A 22,457-nucleotide genomic window follows, 5' to 3' on the forward strand; every position below is an offset into this window, starting at 1 on the left:
CCCTCTTTGCCTTTTGTCATTTTCTGTACTTTCAATATCTTCACCCACATGAACTCTATTGGATGCAAGTAAAAATTGTAGCATGATCTGAAAGTACAATTGTGGCCGATGCCAGTGCTATTTGCACATAGTGCAAGTATAATTTGTGCGCGACACAAATTACTTATAAATATTTGTAAATAATTATTTTTATGTAATTAAAATTAGATGTATGGTTACAGCTAGTATAAATAACAAAATTCTCTAAAATTACTTTTTGAATGGAAAAATGTTACTATTTTTAATCTCCAACTGAAAATGTAAGGACTAAAAATAACATGGTTGTAAACTTTGGGAGTGTTTGGGATGCAAGTTTGGGGCTAAAATAGTCAATAAAGACAACAAAAAAAAATGTTAAAATAGTCAATAAAAAAAAATGTTGAATTCAAATTATAATCATTTCATTTTTTCTCTCATAAACCATCAAATCAACTACAAAAATAAATAAATAAATGACTATCATCTAAAACACAACTTTTTTAATTATGCTAAAATAATAAAAAAAAAAAACTAAAAAATAAACAACAATAACTAAATTCCCAAACCAGCCCTTTGTTGTCAAGTAGAAATTGTGGCATTGTGACTCGGTGCAAGTGACTGACGGTTGCCTGTGCAAATGATATGTACAAGTACAATTTGTGTGGTACTTTCTTTGATTTAGTGTTCAATTTATGATTTTATTTTTTATTTTTCAAAAAACTAATAACTAGTTCGGTCAATAAAATAAAATATATATATATATATATATAACTTATAATTTTCATGTGAATTTCTCGTTCTGAGACAAAATTAATTATTAGAAATTTTAAAATATAGTTTTTGTGTTTACTTTCATCAAATTAGTTTATATTTTTTGAAAAAATAATAAACATATTTTTAAAAAATTTATTAAATATATTTCATAATGGTCTCATTTTATTAAATATGTTTTTAAAGGGATTGCCGATATTGTTTGAACGGTACAAATTTTATAAAAATAAATTTCTATATTAAAAGCAATACATATTTTGTCAAAATAAAACAAAATGCAAAAAATGGAAGGAAGAAAAAAAAAACTGACGTGATATAGAGAAAGGAGAAAATGTATTAGATAAAGAAGCATTAGAGGGAGAGAAAACGCGTTAGGAAAAGAGAGAGAGAGAGATGACAAAAAATAGTGTTGGAAGAAAAAGACGAGATAGAAGAGAAGCATCACAAAGATAGAGACGGCAAAAGAGAGTGTCTAGAGAGAATAGAGAGACGAGAGAAGACAACGACAAAAGAGACAGAGTAGCGTTAAAAAGAGAGAAATGACAGAAGTGAAACTGCTGAGTGAGAAGAAAAAGACAAGAGAGAGAGGGAGACGTATTATTAGGACTGAAAACGAATTGAGCTGTTCATGAACAACTCGAGTTCGACTCGTTTAAAATTTGTTTGAGCTCGACTCGTTCACTAAATACGATCTCGAGGTGAATTTTTATGCTCGTTTATTAATCGAGCCGAACTCGAGTAGCGCTAAGTTTGGCTCGACAAGACTCGTAAACATAAAATATATATATATATATATATATATTTATTTTTAATAATATATTAAATAAAATTTTAATAATCTATTTTATTTTTTATTTATGTTTGGTGTTTGTGTAAATTTACATATTTGATTGATAAAATTTATTATTAATATAAGTATTATTATATATTTAACTCATAATTTTATATTTTTTTTATTTTAATAAGTAAATTAATTTAAATTTAATTTTTTTTCAAGCTGGACGGGCTTGTTTATGTAATCGAGCGAGCTCGAGTTCAACAAATATTTTGACGAGCCAAGCTTAAGCTCAATTTTTTAAGCTCAACTTAAGTTTGAGCTCGAAATCAACTAATTCTTAATAAACAAGCTTAAAGATTCAAAAGTTCGATTTGATTCGACTCATTTGCAGCATTACAAAGAGAGGTGAGCATTACAAAGAGAGATGACAGAAGAGGTGGAGTGTTCATAGAGAAGAAAAAGACAAAAGATAGAGTAGAGAGAAGCATTAGAAAGAATAACATAAGAGGAGTGAGGGAGAGATAGAGAGAGAGTGTGTATGAGTCACGCTGGTGAAGATAGGAAAGTTAGAAAGAGACAAATGAGAGAAAGGGTTAAAAATTAATAAATCCATTTTTACGTAATTAGTTTTATAAAAATCATTTGTGCTGTAATTTCAAAAATAGTTCTTCTAACATGTAAATATCAGCCCCAAATGCCACTGCATGATGCTTGTCAAAGAAAAAATAACACTTTTTTCTTTATCTTCTATCCTCAATTATCCAAGTAAGAAAGAATAAACCTTTTTTTATTCACTCCTTAGAAAGAAAGAGGCAAGGGTAGAGAATTCAATGCCCTAATTGATATGTTTAATGAGATGTCCTACTAGTCCAACACATCAAGGCTTTTAAGTCCCTTTATACATAAAATTTTATGAATAACATAATAACGAGTCCAATACATTAATTTTTTAAAACATATTTCCTTACTTTTATATTGTACTTTGGTTAGGGCAAAAGGAAGACTAATGAATAAAAATAAAAAATGTCAAATTTTGTTACATGAACCCACTATTTTCTTACTTTCCCAAGACAATCACATTTTCTTACTAATTTTAAACTTTTCTTCCTCTCTATTCTCCCTCTCTCACCCATCTTTGAAAACCAAATACAGCAATAAGAAAGAAACAAAAGTATTTGAAAATAAACAAATAAATAAAAATACAAGATTGTATAGGTTACAACCTTCCATGGAGCCGTATATTGCTTTTAGAAATCTAGTAAAACACATAAAATGCTTACTACATGAAAATGTCTTACAGACATGTTTCAATCGGCATTGGGCAATCCACTGTTTGATTGTGTTTTCCTTTTCTTCGTTTTCATTTCTCATTTTTGTTCTTCATATTTTAAAAAGCAAAAAAAAAAAACAATGCTAGATTTGAAAACAAACTTCTAAAATTCAAAAACAACTTGTGTTCCTCTAATGCTAGATTTGAACAACTATCTTTAACAGTAGAACCTGTACATTAATATAACATACACGAGGGACCCCCACAGCACGCGTGCGCGCGTGAGAGAGAGAGAGAGAGAGAGAGAGTATGCAAGCTAAATACTGCTGTGAATTTAAAGCAGGAGTAAAATAACTAATGCATTACATAACTTGAAAGGCAAAAAAAAAGCTTATCACCCAAATGCTATTGACCAACGATGAGTAGAATTGCCTCAGAATTTTGTCAAAAGCAAAAAAAAGCCATTGATATGTCAATTTACAAACAGCTAACGAAAAAAAAAGTACGCATGTGAGTGCCACAGCTTCATCAAGAATCCTGTTTTATAATTTCACCCAGAAGGGGTTTCAGATGACTGACCACTCAAAGCAGAATTTGAGAGGACGGAAGGTAAAGCACCATTTTCTTCAGGCACCATTCTACTGCCAACGCACTCTGGCTCTGCATCAGATGGCTCGATCACATGGACTGCACCATTGCTCATTCCAAGAGCGATTTGGTTAGGTTCAAATGGATGTGCTGCAATCACCACAGGAAATCCACTGCCCTTGTTGCTGCAGAATTGATAGGTATGGTTACATGATTAAGCCACAGATATACATAATACAGAAAATGTACAGATCAACTGACTTATAAAAAGAAACAGTTTTTCTTCAGGCTCAATTTGATTAGAATGAAAACGGTATGAAGTGAGAGAAAAAATGAAACTTTTTATGAATTTGTTTAGCATGAAAGTGGTGAATATTACAAAAAAGTTAATTTTCTTGTACAATCCATATTAACATGGTAACTAGCTTCTTAGTTTCTTGCAAAAAACATAGGAAAATAAAAAATAAAAAAGAATCAATGGAAGAGGTTAGTTAAAATTCCAAATTTCTCACTTTTTTTTTTCCTTGCAAAATTTCATCCTAATCAAATGCTTGTAAGAAATTTATTCTCGTTTCTTTTTCTTTTCTTTCACTTAGCTTTCTATCACTTTCACTTAATACTATTTTTTCTTTCTAGTCAAACTTACACATTATAAAACTACCCTCACAAAAAGTTGGATAAGCTCAATATTTTAGTGAATCACACAGCGAAGGAGCACACACCAATAATCAATGTCCCACAGTTGTCTCAAGGGCTTCTAAATTACTTCTCATTTGGTTTATCACCAAGGATTTTTTCTTTTAATATATTGCATATATGTCGAAATCATCAAAATAATCTTTTTTTTGTTTTGATAAATATCATCAAAACATTCTTTTACGGCTAGTCTTAATGAAAAGTCGCGGTAATAATGGTGAAGTCAGCAAAACTTTTGTAATGACACACACGCAGCACCTGAAACAAAACAAAAAGGGTAGTTTCCCTAAATTGTATCTCATCATGGAACAAAAGGATGATGAAATTTAAATTTCTCTAGCCTGTTGGATGGAAGAGAAAGTGAAGAGAACAAAATCAAATTTTTTTCGAAGTATACATCCATTCAGCATATTGAAAAAGAAAATAAAAGAAAAAGCTATTAGCTTATCAGGTTAGCGCACCTGGCAATGGGTGAAGAAGATATATACGCAGATGGTGCTATCCAACATCGAAGCCTGAAATTGTCTGCATCAAAAACTCCTATAGCACCATCCAAAAATCCAGTGAAGACCACAAGACCATCACATGAGTATATTGCAGTTGAAATGGGAGCAGAAAGCGAGTCTCTAGGATACCACTGCAAGAGGGTCTATTGGTTAACAAATATAAAAGAAAAATACATAGAAACACATGAATCAAAAAATATCCACATATGTATAGTTTTTAATATTCACCAACAGCATAACAAATCCTTGATGCACGAAAGAAATCATTAGTCAAACAATTGCAATTTAAACTAAAATTTCACAATGCAGATCCTAGTGTTGTTGATTATTAACTCAACCACTGGGAAAAAAAAAAAAAGAAAAAAAAAGCAGCTATGATAAGACAATAACATGTTGATTATTAATTCAACTACTGTAAAAAAAGTACTGTTAAGACAATGACTAGGATCAGCAGATTCAGCATGCTATGGATATCCTCTAATGCAAAAAGAGTTGATAGCTCCTTGACATGTTAAAAGAGTTGGTGTTTCACCTCATCAACCCGAACACTGTATATTTGAGTAGTAGAATCCTCCATTCCTACGGCACAGAAATTGTTGTCATGTGGATCAAACGCCAAGCAGGTTGCTGCTGGAGGTGGAGGCATGAAAGTTGTCATAATCTGGTAAGAAATTACCAGTTCCATTTAGTCATATAAAACTTTTATAAGCAAAAGTTGCAGAGCCATCGGCAATCCCGAACCAAGAACAACGAAAAACAAATTCAAAGATAATCTCATCAATAATTTAATAAGTAAAAGACTGGGGTTGTGTTTGGATCATGGATTTTGGTAGGAATTTAAAAAGGGAAGGGAAGGGAAAGGAAAGGAAAGGAAAGGAGAAAGGCGAGAGAAATGGAGAAAAAATTTAGCTTATTACATTTCCCTCACCTTTTCCTTTCCCTTTCCAAACCTCCACCCAAATCTATTATCCAAACACAGCCCAGAAGTACAGCTACTAACCTTAAATGTTATCATGTTGAACAAAGAGACCTTCCCACCAGAGGCAGATAAGAGATAAGAATCATTTTTAGTTGCAGGCTGCCACAACTCTGGCTTAATAGATGCAGAAGACTGACAACACAGAGAAAAGCCATCAAAATTGGATTGACTAAAAACTATATTAAAAAAATGGAATGATTGAAAAACATATATGCTCAAATACTAACTTTCCCAGATGGATTATGTTCAGTACGCTGCCATTTCCAGAGCTTATGCATGGTATCAGAGGCAAGTGCCAGCAGAGCTACCCCAGAATTAGTGTAGAGTAGTTGGACAACCTATGGCCCATGACACATGATACATCGCACTTAGTTCAAGCCAGATAAAGATGGCTATGGGGAGAGAGCAAAAATAACAAGCATACTTAAATATATGGGTAAATTACACTAACCTCCCTTAAGGTTTTGAAAAAGTACATCGAGCCCAACAAGTTTTACATAATTTCACTGGGCTCCCTGGAGTTTTTAATTCACATAACACTTTGCCCCCCTTTTCATTAGTAATTTGGTAGTCATATGAATGGGGAAAAAAACAAAGATATTTTCATATCTTTTATACTGAATTGTATATTTACCCTTGTTTATCGTTGTGTTTATACGCCATCTGTATTAGTTCTAGTTGCTTTAGCTTTACTAAAAGGGAAGTCGATGTAATTATGCCAAACTTGTGGGTCATACTGTATTTTTTCTAAACTCCAAGGGTGGTGCAGTGAGGACGAATGCCTCAATAAACAAGACACCTTAAGCATGCCATGATGAAACTGGACACAGTATTTCGCACATCACTAAAATGGTTGTGAAAAAATCACAAAATAATTAAGATATATTTTCTCAATAAAAAGCAGATTTCTTTTAAAGAAATTGGGACTGCATATTTGGATAAATCAGATCTCGACAGGTATCTTTCTAGAACGTACCTTGCTTGCCAGCAAAGGATCAGCAACTGTACAGCCTTTAGTTGAGATGAGTCAGCTAAATAAAGATTTAAAAAGAAAAATTGTCTCACTATCCTCCACTCTTTATTTTCTTATCACTTTTTTGTGCACATTTCTGCCCCTTTCTTTGGCAAGTATTTTGCTTTTATGAGATCACAGTGCATCTAGAGAGGCCAAAGGTCCTTCAGTGTAGTTTTACTATACTGAATTGTTAGAATTTACCATCACCTACCACCACTACCACCTCACCTACTCCACTAAACCTAACCCACTACACCACTACCACCTCACCTACTCCACTAAACCTAACACACTACACCACTACCACCATCCACTACACCTACATCTATATAAGGAACCATTTGTAATAGACAGAATATCAATCAATATATCAAATACATCAATCAATAATACATTTATTTTTTACATGGTATCAGAGCAAGGTTGAGAAGCTAGTAATTCTGCTTCACCGGCGGGCGGCAGCCTCGCCTTGGCCGCCCGCCGGACCTCTACACATATCTTCATTCCGGACCTCAACCTATTCCATTTATTTTCTTCACATACCTTCCCATCATTGTCCAAATACTTTCAGACTATGTCTCCATTGTGAGTCTTGAGAGCCTTGACAGCTTTACCCCTTGATACACCTGCCTGTGTCATCACCAAATCAATGTCACGTGGCTCCACCCCAGTCTCGTCAATCTCTCCCTCTTCAATGTCAACTGGAACGCCCTTCTTCTGAGCTCTATCAACACAATCACTCTCTCTGCCGCGACCATGGCAGGACTTGCAGCAAGCAATACTATTGCTGCCATTGGAGTGCCACTTTTTGCTTTTAAATTGTCATCAACACTCTTGTTTTGTGCAGCCACAGGGATGTTGATGGTGATGAACAAGCTCCAACCATCACAACTTGCTGAAGAACAGCGCAGCGCTGCCCGGTTGTTTAAGCAAAGCTATGGAAAAAAATTGAAATCATTCTGGCTCTTCGCGACGTCAATCAAAATGATGTGAATGAGGCAATGGAGAAAGTTTTTGGCACTTGACCAAGCATACCCACTTCCCTTACTTGGAGTCATGCTTGAAAAGTTTCCTTTAACATTTGAGCCTGCTGTTTGGTGGCCTTCAAAACTTGCCCAAAATGAAAGAAAAGTATATGAAGACAGAGAGGTTAATTTGAAGAAGAGGGTGAGGAAGGACAAGAGAAAGGCTGCAGATGCAGCTGCTGATAAGAAACAAAACGGTTCAAAGAAGTGATCTACTGCTCCTCTTTAGTCCTGTGTTTAAGCTCACCTCAGCTGGATCTTCTTGTTTCTCTTCTTTTTTCCGTCTCACTTTTCTTTGATAGAATGCGATGATTATTGTTCTCTCTCTCCTTGTTCTGTGGATAGCCTCAGGCACTCTCTCTCTCTCCACTCAAGGACACTCCCTAGCCTCAGGCTCTCTCTCTCTCTCCACTCAAGGACACCCACTCTTTTTTTCTTTAAACATAAAACCCTCTCTCATATCAGAGCCACTTTAATCATATCCACCACCATTCACCTATCTTTATCTCTTTTCTCTACAACTCTCACCCGCGCACATGCTTTCCTCCTTAATATATTATTATTATTATAAAACCAAAATAAAATAAAATAAAAAAAAATAAAAAAATAAAAAAAAATATATATATATATATATATATCTATTTTTATATACCGCACACCGTTGCGGCTTTCAATTATATTCTTATTATTTCTTTCTTTCTTTTTCTTTCACATTATTTTTAATCTTTTTTCAAATTCCTTTCATACCATATAGCTTTGCACACCAAACTAAATTTTATTCATCTCAGGGCTCAACCCCGATCACAATTTTACACAAAAAAAAAAAAAACCAAAAACACAACAACCAAAGATTTGTTTTCTTTTCTGCAGGCGGCCACCCACCGACCTCACTTCTTCGCCTATTCCGCCAGTCTCTTCTTCTTGCCTCCGTCCTGGACGGCCCTTGCCGGTGTTACCTCCGTGTTTCCCACTCCACTGGGCACGATCACTACTCCCTGCTCCTCCGCTGCAGCATATGGCGGCCCTCCAAATCGGAACATAACGGTGACCTTCCGCTTCAGCTCCGTATTTTCCGCCTTTAGTACACTTATCTCTGCTCGCGCATCCTTATACATGCGTTGGAGCAGAGCCAGTTGGGCGTTTAACTGCTGCACCTCATTTGTCCTACTCTGCAGCCGGTGCGACAAGTTTGTGACCGCAGTCATGGTTTCAACACAGGACTTCAATGTATACTGATTAGCTTCAATATCCGTTTGCACTGCCATTTTTTACTCCACCGACCGCATCGGAAAGTTCAACGGAGCAAAACCAGAGGTGTTTGGTTGAGGTTCACAGGCCACCGCACCAGTTATCTCTCTTGTTGACTCGTTGAGGTCGGGAAAGAGAGTGAGCAGACCACGGGAAGAAGAGGCTATGTTCTGGGTAGCTGAACGGGAAGAAGAAGCCATGTTTTTTGGGTTGCTGAGTGTTTCAGAGCAGGGTTGGTTACAGAATGTTACAGAGAACGAAGAGGTTTCAACTGGTTTGTTATGCTTCCAAGCCTCAGACTTCGCTTTGGTTTATAAAGACAGAGACGACGAGGCCGACACGCGCTCTGTCAATCACGTGCATCGCCGCGTGTCAGGCGCCCCTTTTGATGGCTCGACGCTTTCTGTCGGGCACGTCTTTTGATGAAGTGGGCGCGCCTTTTGATGGCACGCCTTTTGATGGCATGCCTTTTTATGGATTGGGCACGCCTTTTGATGGCACGCCTTTTGAAAAATTGGGCACACCTTTTGAGGGTGCGACTTTTACAACGGTCCGACAAGACCCCATAAACTGTCCCGACATTTGATTCCGGTTAGCTTTTACAAGGGTCCGACAAGACTCTGTAAACTGTCCCGACATTGATTCCGGTTAGCTCCTTTATGGGTCCGACAAGACTCTGTAAACTGTCCCGACATTAATTTCGGTTAGTTCCTTTATGGGTCCGACAAGACTCTGTAAATTGTCCCGACATTGATTCCGGTTAGTTTCTACAAGGGTCCAGCAAGACTCTGTAAACTGTCACAACAACTGTTACAACATTGTCTGCTACAACGGTCCGACATGACCCCATAAACTGTCTTCTACATCGGTCTGACACCGCCATCCAGTGTCCTCTACACCGTTATGACACCACCATACAGTGTCCTCTACAACGTTATGACACCCCCATACAGTGTCTTCTACAACGTTATGACACCACCATACAGTGTCCTCTACAACGTTATGACACCACCATTCAGTGTCTTCACCAATGGTCTGACACGACCATACAGTGTCTCCTATCCTTTTTTATTTTTATGTATTTTCTTGTTTTGTTCCTCTCTTCAAACTCAAGTTGGTTAGTTTCTATCCTCCTTGAGTTTGCGGGGGGCTGTTAGAATTTACCATCACCTACCACCACTACCACCTCACCTACTCCACTAAACCTAACCCACTGAATAAAACAATATGCTTTTGCCAATGCATCTGTCCCTATTGAGATGATCTGGGGATATGAAATGGGAATGCTTAAGATAAGTACAAGCGAGAAACGAAATTGTCAGATTCTCATCGGGAGGTTTATTCCATTTCATCTCAGACTGAAGGTACATCCAACTTTTAGTTCATTCTCTAAAAGAAACATGTGCACTGAGCAGCAACAACTGCGAACATAACTCTTTAATCAGGTAATCCATTCAGTTCCATAGCTAACTATAGTAGGATGTCAATAGCAGCTTAGCATGGAAAAAACTAGGCTCTGGTTAGTTTATGGTAGGAATTGACAAGTAGAATTTAGGCATGAGGCAATATCAGGACACGAATAGGATGCACCATTCAGAACCACCTCATTGTTAGTGTATGAAGGAAACAGTTAAGATTTTGGGTCTAGAGCATAAGAACTAAGATATTTATTGTCACTTTTTTATGTCTTCAACTTTCCATTAAGTGTGATGTATGAAAACTATAACTTTTACTCAATTCCATTCTGCCATGAAGTTATCTCCAAGATGATAAATATGGTCGTCATGATTGTGTCGATTTGGGTAGGGGAATTCAATGGCGAATCGCTCCCACTCTATGGAGATAGATAAATATGACTTAATGTGGGTAATCGTGTCTGGTTTGGCCGGAACAATGTGATCTGGGAAGATGGTCAGTAGGCACTTAGCAGACGCAAGATCACAGGAGGTGGAGGAGGAGAAAGAAAAGGCACTCTTAGAAGAGAGAGGGTGGCAGTGGAGATCTTATGAAGCGGAGAGACTATCTGGAGATCAGAATTGATGGCTTGATGATTACTTGGGGGAGGACTCCTTATATAGGGGAAGTTGGAGTAGATCCCATTAGATAATTCCAAGAAGAGTTAGGGGATCTCTAGCATCACAGCATCATGCACCCGTGGTAGCAGGTACATCACGTGTCTTGACGGAACCTCTCATCAATTGGTCATGTGTTCCCAAGTGGGAACTTTGACAATCCCTCAACTCTAGCCTCGAAGCCATAAGTCCTCCTAGATCCCGTGTAGAGATCCTAGGCCATGCTCCCGACCTAGGTTATTCCAAAACTAAGTATAGGTTGGAGACCGATCGCGGGTGGAGCTGTAAGGTATAAATCCACAGATTGTATATCTCACATGACCAATCTGATTTGTAGTTCGGTGGTGGAGTCAGATCTGACATCTGAGATATGGGGATGAGATCTTACATGTAGATCATGGAGATTCTTGAGCACGCTTATGATGCCGTGTTAAGGCCACACACATAGTGGAGATGGACCTATGTACCTACACTTCTAACAACAAAAAGCCACTGTGTATTCTCTCTGATTATATGCTCTCAATATTTCCTTCCAATTTACCATCAAAGAACCATCCTAGAATACCTAAAAAGATGGTTTACAGTTGTGAACCAACTATTATCACATCAGAAGTGCATAACCAACACAGGAAGAATAGCATTCATGTCCTTTGTGATAATTTTAAACTCCTCTAACGTGACCACAAAGCACTAGTAATGGCTTTAGAATGATTGATAAAGGTGGATATACTGTAAAAATAGAGATATAATCAGGACACCGGTAAGTGGTAAATTCAGTTTGCTTCTGCGAAACAATAAAACAACAGGAGTCGAAAACAAAAAATATGATTTGTAATGATAGAATCATGTTCCTAACATATAACATGTCGAACTTTTTTTATGAACAGGTGGCGATCCCCATTATTTAAAAAAAAGTTCAAACAATAACAGAACTCAACATAAAAACAATGAGACAGACTTACTGACTGCAAGCATCCGAGCTGGCTATCATAAACAGCAATTTGGCTTTCATGGACCACTAATAGATGGGTTTGATCATTATGGAATTGAACTTTAGTTTCTCCAACCAGGGGAGAAGGGTGGCCAGGTGGTGCTTGTATGGGCCTTGCTTTCTTCTTTTCCCATCCTTCAGTGTCCCAGATGCATAGCTGCAATACAAATCGAGCATCAAGCATTGTAATGAAATTATGTATATGGCATTTCATCAGAAGGTATAAATGATTCCAGATGAAAAAATAAGAAGAAGAAGAAGAAGAAGAAGAAGAAGAAGAAATCTCAATTAGTCTGACACTTACCTGAGCATCAGCCCCAGCTGATACCAATATATCCAAAGTCTGGGAAAATGCAAGCCCCGTGATTTGTTTCTGGTGACCCTTGAGCTTGGCTTTTACCTACCAAATGGGTCAAAAGTAAATTTAAAAGATCCAGAATTCAGTAATATCGTCCTTAAGCAATCGATTATGTTCAAAACCCAATTATGCCTAATCACATCTCTTAACACAACACACACAAGCACACAGTATAGTTGTTTAATATTCACCAAGAGCATAACAAATCCTCGATGCATGAAAGAAATCATTAGTCAAACAATTGCAATGTAAACTAAAATTTCACAATGCAGATCCTAGTGTTGTTGATTATTAACTCAACCACTGGAAAAAAAAAAAAAAAAAAAAAAAAAAAGAGCAGCTATGATAAGACAATAACTTGTTGATTATTAATTCAACTACTGTAAAAAAAGTACTGTTAAGACAATGACTAGGATCAGCAGATTCAGCATGCTATGGATATCCTCAAATGCAAAAAGAGTTGATAGCTTTAAAAGACTTGGTGTTTCACCTCATCAACCCGAACACTGTATGTTTGAATAGTAGAATCCTCCATTCCTACGGCACAGAAATTGTTGTCATGTGGATCAAACGCCAAGCAGGTTGCCGCTGGCGGTGGAGGCATGAAAGTTGTCATAATCTGGTAAGAAATTACCAGTTCCATTTAGTCATATAAAACTTTTATAAGCAAAAGTTGCAGAGCCATCGGCAATCCCAAACCAAGAACAACAAAAAACAAATTCAAAGATAATCTCATCAATAATTTAATAAGTAAAAGACAGGGGTTGTGTTTGGATCATGCAGCGGCCCGAAAAATGCTGCTATAAATGGGCTATTGTGATGGTTGTTGACCGCCATTACAAATAAAACTTTTAGCTACATTTTTTTCTTAAAGCGCTGTCATATATTTTTTTGTAGTGACGGTTTTAACACAACCGCTACAATAAGCCAAGCAAAATAAAGGCGCCAAACAAATTCTAATTTCGCGCTTATCCGAATTATTTTTTTTGGTGAATAACATATCAGAATCAATCCCAAAAAACCGTTCAACTCCTTGATTTCAATTTTGTGCCCTAGTCTATCAACACTTCTTTCACGAAGTATCATTGCGCCTTTGTTCATCCTCCACCGATGTATCGACGACGTCAAGCTACAGCACCACTGTGATTTCAAGGTCAGTCTGCTCTCTCTGTTTCTCTTTCTCTACCCCTCTCATTCTTCTGGTCTCTCAGTTTCTCTCTCTACCCATCTCTCTTTCTTCTTGTCTCTCAGATTCTCCTTTTCTGCTTTCATTGTCTTCGAACAAGTTTGGGTACTTGCCATTCCATTCATATTGCTTCTAATATCTCCAAAATTTCTCTATTATGAAGGATTTCGTGAACATGTTGAATGATTTTGATTTGGGAAAATAATTTAGAAAATAGATTGAACATGTTCTGTATTCTGATTATGATATTCACACATACACACACACATAATATATATATTTGATCATCTATGACATTCATATTTTAACCAATATAATTAGTGAAGTGAAATCTCATGCTTCTAATTATGAATAGCACTGAGGAATCATTATGTATGCTAGGTATTTGACAAAATGCCACAATGGAGTAATAGTGCCTATTCTTTTCTTTATTAGTTTGTTCTGTTTTTCTGTTTTTGTTTTTGTTGAGAAAATTGTTGTTCATGAATTTAATGCACAGTTTGTAATGTTTTATTGGCTTAATAATGTGATTAGAGGAAATTCAACATTTATGTACGCCATTTTTTTGTTGAATCTAAAGACACAATTCTTGAAGGAAGTTACCAGCCATTCCCATATCACTAAAGACCTCTAGTGCTTCCAATATATGGCTTCTTTGCATTGCATAAAAAATGTATCAGTATTTACTTGAAACTAACATGAACATGCATACATCTACCTTCTTAAGCTTTAATAGCCAAACTGAAACAACAGAAAGTAAGAGACATTTTCATAATATAGCATTCAAAAATCAAATTATGACATCCACTTTCTGCTGTCTAGGACCTCCATACAAACATTACAAGTCAAAACATTTTATTGAATTACAAGTATCCAAGCCCATGCTCCTCAAAGCATTTGAAGTAAGGAGCATTGTGGCAGTAGTTTCAACTGTAGACATTATGTCCATGTGTTTCCCTTTCAGCAAGAGGAAAATTTAAAAAAAAAAAAAATTAAAGAGAATAGAGAAAAATATATATATTGGTTGCCAACCTGATACATGCTAAGAAATATATATAGGCCATCCTAAGAAATATTTAAGATTTTTTAGCCTTTTAGGGTATGTTTCCTTTTTACATAAAAGAAGTTTAGAAATTTCTTTAGAACCAATCTCAGATTATTTTCAAAAATTTACATAAAGATCAAAAGTCCATGTTGATGCCAAAAAAAAGTACTTCAGAGCACAAACACACTAGGACTAAATCTTACCATTTATCCATGTGCATGCACAAACACACTGCTGCTATTATGTTTTAGTGTTGCAATGGAATTTTTTGTGACTGAATTTATTGCTGGAACAGAGAAGAAACAGAGCTTGCTTTTATTTTGTACACTACTATATTTGGCTGGACTTGATTGAGCTTGCCCCCACCTTTCATTCATGTATTGTTGCTGTAATTGTACGCTTATGATTTATCAATAAAGATCTTTTTCTTTTGCTGATTTAAAAAAAAAAATGCTCATTTAATTTGATTAATATGTTAGTTTTTTATTTTAAAAAAGTACTATGATGAGACAAAGACAGAAGCACAAAAAGTAGCTACTGCGCCTTTAACGGTCAACCGTGAGCACTATGTTGACCTTGTTGTGTATTGGTTTTCAAAGGAAGGACAGGTATGCATAGATGTATGTTTTCTATCAAATAATACAATGTCATTATATCATTTTTTTTTTTAACATACTCCGTAAAAATGGGCCCATTAAATAAATAAATTGAACAAAAATTGATTTCGTGGTTTATGTCAAATTTGATAAAGGATGTTCAATGTCAAATAAGATTTTGATATTTTTCTTAGAGCTTCCAACACTTTCTCACATGTCATTTTAGATTTACATTATCCTTAAACCCTTGAAGATGCTCTGACATTGCAAATAAACTGTTGACTTTTTGTGTTGATGGATAATGATTATTGACTGAATAATTGTTAATAATATAATATAATTGGTTGGAGCATAATGAGATAGATGTCACAAGTAACATCCTTGTCTTGAGTAGTCATCTCTTAAACAGAGGTTGCTGCTATTTATTGAATGATGTTGTTGTTGTATGATTTTTGGGTTCAGGGGGTTTGTGGCCGTAGTTGCATTTTGTTTGGCTCTATAGGGTGGTTTTGTTTATAATGTATTTTTTTTGTGGTTATGTTGGTTGTGATTGTGATGTTTTTGTGTTAGGATTTGTTAGTTAATTGGTTTTGTATTGCAAAATTGGCTGATGATTAGTTTTTGCGTGGTTGGTTTAGCATTTGTTTGGCTTGAGTGTTTCTATCAATTTAGTCGGGATTCACTAAGCGCTTATGCTATTTTACCTTAGCTTCCTCTTTTGATGTAATTATGTTCTACTCTTTATAACATCAATAACATTTTCCTTTTGCTGAAAAAAAAAAAAAAGGCTACCAGTGGTTTTCTTAGAGGTGTTAGAAGGTAAAAAACAATGTAGTTCTATATATCAACTCGTGTTTTGTAGTTTAATAATATTGTATTTGGAGACAATGACATATATATACTTCTTTAACATTTGTCATTAGAAGTACTTCACTAAAAACATTGGCCACCAGTGGTTTTTGATTTTGTGTGTCAACTCAACATATCATACCTGGGTTTTGTATTTTTATTCTCTATTTTGACGTGCTTAAGATATATCTATTGGATTTATGAGTGAAGGAACTTAGTACGACCAATAAGGAAAGCCGGCGAGAGCAAACAAGTGCACAAGCAGCAGGATTTAAAATTTATGCACAACATGCATATGATATGGTATTTCAAACTTCATTCCTTGTTTTATATTTTCAATTTGGTCAGTACATTGTATAATGATTTTATTCTCAAATGATATGATTGTTACATAGGAACAAAAAGATAAGATTGCTCTAGATCGAGCAAAACTATATATACTGCTTCACAAAAGGAAGGATGGGACACTAGTCAACAAAGAGGCAGCTACAAAAATTGTATGCACACCTAATAATTTACATTTTCAAAATTGTAATGTGTTTGTGGCAAATAATCGCTCTCACTCTTTGTATTCTTCATATTTTTTTTCCCAATTATGTTTTTGAAAACATTAGATGATTTGAAAACACTAGATCTTCAGCCCCTTCCCTGCAGCTGCTAAGTATCAAGTGATGCCCACACACCTGTTATTCATACATGCTCTGTCCTGTTTAGAATATTGCACCCCTTTCAGATTGTATTTTCTCCAAATTGCTATCCTCACTTTGACCAATTCTTTTAATTCATCCCAATCTACTTGCCTACCATTGAATAGGCAGTCATTTCTAGCTCCCAAATTGACCACATCATTGTTAAGGGAACTAGTTTCCAATTTTTGAGAACCAACTGTTTGAATTTGGTGCCTACCCACCATTGAAGAAGCCCCTCTACAACAATGCTTTACATATATGTTTGTACCAGGTAAAAAAGAACTTCATTGATGAAAAAATCATATATAACATATGTTAGTACATCAATAAAAGGGGAGGAGTGTAAAGGGCATCATGTAAGCCAACATTATCGCAACTAGATTGACACCACGAGGCCTACCTAATCATTTGTTAGCACCCCTCAACATTTGTAAGACACCAATAACAGCTACCAAAAAATAGGGAAATAAAACAGAGCTACCACCATCAATGGAGCTTGCACAACTGGTACTAAGCTATCTATCTATATATGCATTATAGCTTGTTGATTCTATCTGTTACTATATAAAGTTTGGTTCTTGGTAGTGTTGAATAAATTGTTATGTAGTTATGAAGGGTTATCTTAATTTTTTTGGTTAATTCTATTATTGATATTGCTTTTTTAAATGTTTGAATAATCAGAATCATATATATGTTCTAGTTCTTAGATTGAACATAAAATAAATTTGCTATAAAATAATTAATCCCTAGAAGATCAATTTACATGAGTGTCTAGTGAAAGAGATATGGAGTAATGCTCCAAGACCAACAAATAATCATTCATCTATGTTGTATTATGTGATTTATAGATTTTCAAATTGAAAATGATACTTATGCTCATTCAATCATTTTTATTGCAGGAAACAAGACAATATGAAAGCATCAAAATGGAAATCGTTTTTCATTGCAGGAAATAGAGCAATATGAAAGCATCAAAATGGACGTCATTACTCGATTTGAACATTTTTCATGGAGGTCTTTATAAAATGGCATCTTGAGTAATACTTTTAAGTACTATTGTCACATGACAACTTTATATGTACCTTTTGGAGTATGGTGTAGCTATTAGTTTGTTAGAAACATTTGATCTATTTTGATATGACAAACTTATGTAATGAACCTTTTCATTAAGATGTTTTGAATATTTTGAGATTATGAAATGCAAACTCTTTTACCTTTTAGAATTATTGAGTGTTGAGCTATTAGAATAACATAGTGCATTTATAGATATATAATGGTGATTATGTAAGTAGGGATAAGTGGGAGACACTAATTAACGGTTAGCAAACCATTGAAAATTTCAATCTATATATTATTGGTAATTGAATAGGAAAACATAGCCCATAATTGCGATTAATAACCGTCGTTACAAATAAAATTCAAAAAAATTCTATGGCTATAGCGACAGTGTAAAATTGATGGAATAGAGTCAAAATATGGTAGCAGTGGACAAAATGTCACAAAAGCAAATGTTGTAGCAATAGTCAAACCGTCGCTATAAAGGTATATAAGCAATGGGTAAATTTGAGATATATTGACGTTTACAACTGTCGCTACATCAACCGTCGCAAGAAAAATATTTATACCAGCGGTTGAGAAAAGTGTCACAATAAACCTATGCTGACGGGGCTATTGCGGCGGTTTGGCCGCCGCTATTCAAACCGCTGGTAAAAGTGTGCAAGTTTTTAGTGACACTTTTTAGTACTTCTAGCGGCGGTTCCGGCCGCTGCTATATGTCAATTATTTTGTAGTGATGGAAAATGGAATGATTGAAAGTCCTTGCATTACTGCATATATTACCTGCCCAGATAATTGAAAGTCTATCCTTTCCATGGCGTTAAACTCTTCAACCTTCTGTGCTTCGTCTTCTGGTGCTGCTTCCACTTCATCAATGTTTGATTCCTAAAACCAAAAAGCATAAAATAAAATAAGATACGACAAAGCTATTAAATATTTTGTTTCAACAATAACGCACCATGATCACTAACCTTGCAGTTGCAGTCGCAGTAGCGAATGGCCGCGGTTAGCATCTTATTCCTCTGCTCGGCAGTCATGTCACTGTAATACGTATTACAGTCGTTCACTGACTTTACAACATCACCGCCATTCACTGACTTTACACCATCACCGCCATTCACTGGCTTGTAACAACCAGTGAAGCACTTCTTCACCTTACGGATGAACGACTTCCCGAAGCGAGAGATTTTCATGGTGAGAGAGAGGAGGGGTGGAATTTTGTGTGAGAATACACGGTAGGTATATATGGCATAATGGTTATATATAGCATACATGGTTATATTAGGAATACACGGTATATTTTTCGCTAATTCCTTACAGAGAAGACTGATTGGCGGGGGGGGTGTTTGGGTTCCTTCCCAACCCCGCTTATATCGGCATTGAGTTTGATTTTTCCTGCACAAGGAGGGCACCAATTGAGCGTGTTTATGCGTGTATGTGTGCTGCTCAAAACAGAAGTGTTCAATTGCTACTTATTATTAAAGATGACCAAATTATATTTTCACTCATACAACTAATAAATTATTAATAAAAAAAATTTGAATTAAAATATTTAAAATCAATCATTTGGTTGGTTTCAATTTTTTGAAAATTGAGTTTCTTACTTTTCATTTTTTTTTTTTTTGTTTTTAGTTAATATTTTTAAAATTTTAAGGAATTTTTTTACTTTTTTAAATGCACTTTACTTTGATGTATCTAAAAAGTAAAATATTTTCAAAAAAAAAAAAAAATTAAAATCAATAAATATACAAGAATACAAAAAGTATATTGAATTCTTATATATATATATTTATATTTATATTTTCGATATTTAGCGAATTTTGTAAAGATATTTTTCACAAATTTATACCTTTTAAGTGTATTTATGTTAAGTGTATATAAAAATTTAAAAAAAAAATTTGCTTAGAATATTAAAAAAAAAACCAGTAAAATAAAAATAAAAAAAAAATAATTTTTTAAAACGTGAATCCTAAAGATCCAAACCAAACAAGCAAATGGTATTATGCTAAATGTGTGAATGCGACTAACTGTATTTTCTTTTGGGGTTGGGCTTTTCTTCGATCCGTGTTCGGACTGAAGGATACTGTTGAGCTCATGGGGCTCACCACGAGTCCAGTTTTGATAATCTAAACCGTTCAATATGTACAACTCGTCAAGTACTATATGCTTGTAAAAAACCACTTTGATCGATATCGATAGCTATCTTATCGAATCAGATTTCTTTCAACCGTTTATCTTTTCACAATATTTTTTTTTATACAAAACTGATTTGATCACGTAACAATTGATATCCGATCATCGTGATTGTTTGTTGGCATATAGTACTCGATGAGTTCTACACATTTAACAGATCAAATTATCTACACAGGACCTGTAATAAGTCCCCACAGGCAGGACCGACCTTGAGATTTAGGGGGTCCAAGGCAAATTTCAGAAATTGGACCCTTTTACACAGGACCTGACTCATGCCAGAGGCCACATGTCCGTCATCACCAAAGTTGCCTCGGTTCCGGAACTTAGGTACGAGAAGGGAAGGTCCTGAAATGAGCACCCTTGTTTACCTGACCAAAAGATCGGCCTCTACTAAGCGTGATATGTTTCTTTATAAACACACGTGTTCTTATTCTGGTTATTTAGCTAACATTATTATGTGGCGTGCACGCATACAAGTATAGACTAAGTCGCGAGACTCGAAACAAATTAACTCATGTTTGTTTTCGAAAATGGTTTGAAAGTGCCATCCCTCAAGTGGGCTAAAGCACAGATTTGCCATCAAACATGATGGGCTTAAAACATGATTTGCCATTTCGCAAAGTGGGCTTAAAACTCACAATCATCGAATTGTTCCAATTCAAGCAACAAAGCCTTCACCCACAGGCATTCATGCAGTTAATTAAGTAAGCGCATAGCCTCATAGCAAGCATGCGAAACATGACAATATGACACTTATGCAATATGTTAAAGCATAAAACTTACAGTGTACTCCAAGCCAAAATAATAGCTAGTTAGAAAAATGCATGATTCCTAACTATACAAAATGCCTACTGCAACGCATGCACTAATGGAATTAAATAGGCTCGGCTAACTAAGATGGCATATGAATGCAATAATTTGATAACATGCTGTGAGACACGTATTTAAAGAAATATTGAAATACGATGCAGTTTGAATGATGCGCCGAGCCCGGTGCATGCAATACAAATGAATGGATGCAAACATGCAAGCATGAGGTATGCTAATCAAAACGTGATCCATAATCTAACCATCGAAAGCGGATAAATAAAAGGGAGAAAGACGTGGGGTTGGAAGACACGCACACACACACGCACACTTATTACAACATTGCGCCCTCTCGAAGGAGGGTCCAAATAATTAAGCTAAGCTACACTAAGCTAAGCTAATTATTACAACACAACTAATTAACTATTCTAGCTAATTAATCATTACAAACCAAATTGAATAACTAGCTACGCTAGGCTAAGCTAATTAAGATATTACAAAACAAATTGAATAATTAGCTACTCTAACTAATTAAAGCAATTAAATGGCCTCACAAGCGAGGGAGACATGCATGCTCAGTTGGCGTCCCCCGAAAATCCATTGCCTTGCCACCGGTTGCCTCTGTTTGCACTTGTCGTGATCTCCGAACACCGCACAAACTTCCAGATTGCCTTTGCTCCAACACATGAACACATTGGACAACCTTTGCACTGGTGGCCGGTTAGCTACTGCAAGTGGCCGGTCGGCTACCTCACCTGGCCTGCCGGCTAGTGCAATGTCAAAAAAGGAAGGAAGAGAAAAAACTGACGTGAGATAGAGAAAGAAGAAAATGTATTAGATAAAAAAGCATTAGAGGGAGAGAAGCGCTTTAGGAAAAGAGAGATAGAGAGAGGGATGACAAAAAAAAGTGTTAGAAGAAAAAGACGAGATAGAAGAGAAGCATCACAAAGATAGAGATGACAAAAGAGTGTGTCTGGAGAGAATAGAGAGACGAGAGAAGACAAAGACAAAAGAGAGAGAGAGGGTAGCGCTACAAAAAGAGAAATGACAGAAGTGAAAGTGTTGAGTGAGAAGAAAAAGATGAGAGAGAGAGAGAGAGACATGTTATTAGGGCTGAAAATGAACTGAATTGTTTATGACTAGCTCGAGTTTGACTCGTTTAAAACTTGTTTAAGCTCGACTTGTTCACTAAATACGATCTCGAGGTCAATTTTTATGCTCGTTTATTAATCGAGCCGAGCTCGAGTAGTGCTAAGCTCAGCTCGACAAGACTTGTGAACATAAAAAAAAATATATATATATATATTTTATTTTTAATAATATATTAAATAAATTTTTAATAATCTATTTTATTTTTTATTTATGTTTGGTACTTGTGTAAATTTACATATTTGATTGATAAAATTTATTATTAATATAAGTATTATTATATATTTGACTCATAATTTTATATTTTTTTTTTATCTTAATAAGTAAATTAATTTAAATTTAATTTTTTTTTTCAAGCTGAACCGGCTTATTTATGTAATCGAGCAAGCTCGAGTTCAACAAATATTTTGACGAACCAAGCTTGAACTCAATTTTTTAAGCTCAGCTCGAGTTCGAGCTCAAACTCAACTAATTTTTAATAAACAAGTTTAAAGATTCAAAAGTTCGATTAGATTCGATTCAATTTGATTCATTTACACCCCTAAGCCTTACAAAGAGAGATGACAGAAGAG

The 22,457-nt window shown here is 35.4% G+C and overlaps 1 protein-coding gene and 1 long non-coding RNA gene across 3 annotated transcripts; one reads left to right on the top strand and one right to left on the bottom strand.

Annotated features, from left to right (window-relative positions):
* Window positions 1-3,147: 3,147 nt before the first annotated feature.
* Window positions 3,148-20,841, bottom strand: LOC114304511 (protein TOPLESS-RELATED PROTEIN 2). Of its 2 annotated transcripts, XM_028249671.2 has the most exons (10): window positions 18,708-19,632; window positions 18,520-18,621; window positions 12,806-12,934; window positions 12,262-12,357; window positions 11,929-12,114; window positions 5,834-5,944; window positions 5,628-5,738; window positions 5,160-5,288; window positions 4,583-4,758; window positions 3,148-3,610 (listed from the first exon to the last, which is right to left on the bottom strand). In XM_028249671.2, exons 1-10 carry the CDS (start codon window positions 19,008-19,010, stop codon window positions 3,388-3,390), a joined length of 1,566 nt encoding a protein of 521 aa, XP_028105472.2. In that variant the 5' UTR covers window positions 19,011-19,632; the 3' UTR covers window positions 3,148-3,387. The 2 variants fall into 2 exon arrangements, with proteins under 2 accessions (XP_028105472.2, XP_028105473.2); XM_028249672.2 differs by lacking the exon at window positions 5,834-5,944 and having other exon boundaries at window positions 18,708-20,841.
* On the top strand, window positions 13,100-18,513 carry LOC145806101 (uncharacterized). Its single transcript, XR_014348671.1, has 3 exons — window positions 13,100-13,468; window positions 16,202-16,294; window positions 17,580-18,513. It is a non-coding gene; the product is annotated as an uncharacterized LOC145806101 (long non-coding RNA).
* Window positions 20,842-22,457: the final 1,616 nt, after the last annotated feature.

The sequence above is a fragment of the Camellia sinensis genome, chromosome 13 (genome assembly GCF_055761805.1).
Source record: "Camellia sinensis isolate YWXY chromosome 13, ASM5576180v1, whole genome shotgun sequence".
Classification (NCBI taxonomy): domain Eukaryota; kingdom Viridiplantae; phylum Streptophyta; class Magnoliopsida; order Ericales; family Theaceae; genus Camellia; species Camellia sinensis.

What these genes read in the sequence shown, in the direction of transcription:
- LOC114304511 (XM_028249671.2), bottom strand. Translation starts at nt 19,010, where the DNA reads ATGTATGCTATATATAACCATTATGCCATATATACCTACCGTGTATTC. An exon ending in ACAGTGTTCGGGTTGATGAG is followed by an intron (nt 12,358 to 12,805) that starts GTGAAACACCAA and finishes CCCATTTGGTAG; the next exon opens with GTAAAAGCCAAGCTCAAGGG. An exon ending in TCAACATGATAACATTTAAG is followed by an intron (nt 5,289 to 5,627) that starts GTTAGTAGCTGT and finishes ATTTCTTACCAG; the next exon opens with ATTATGACAACTTTCATGCC.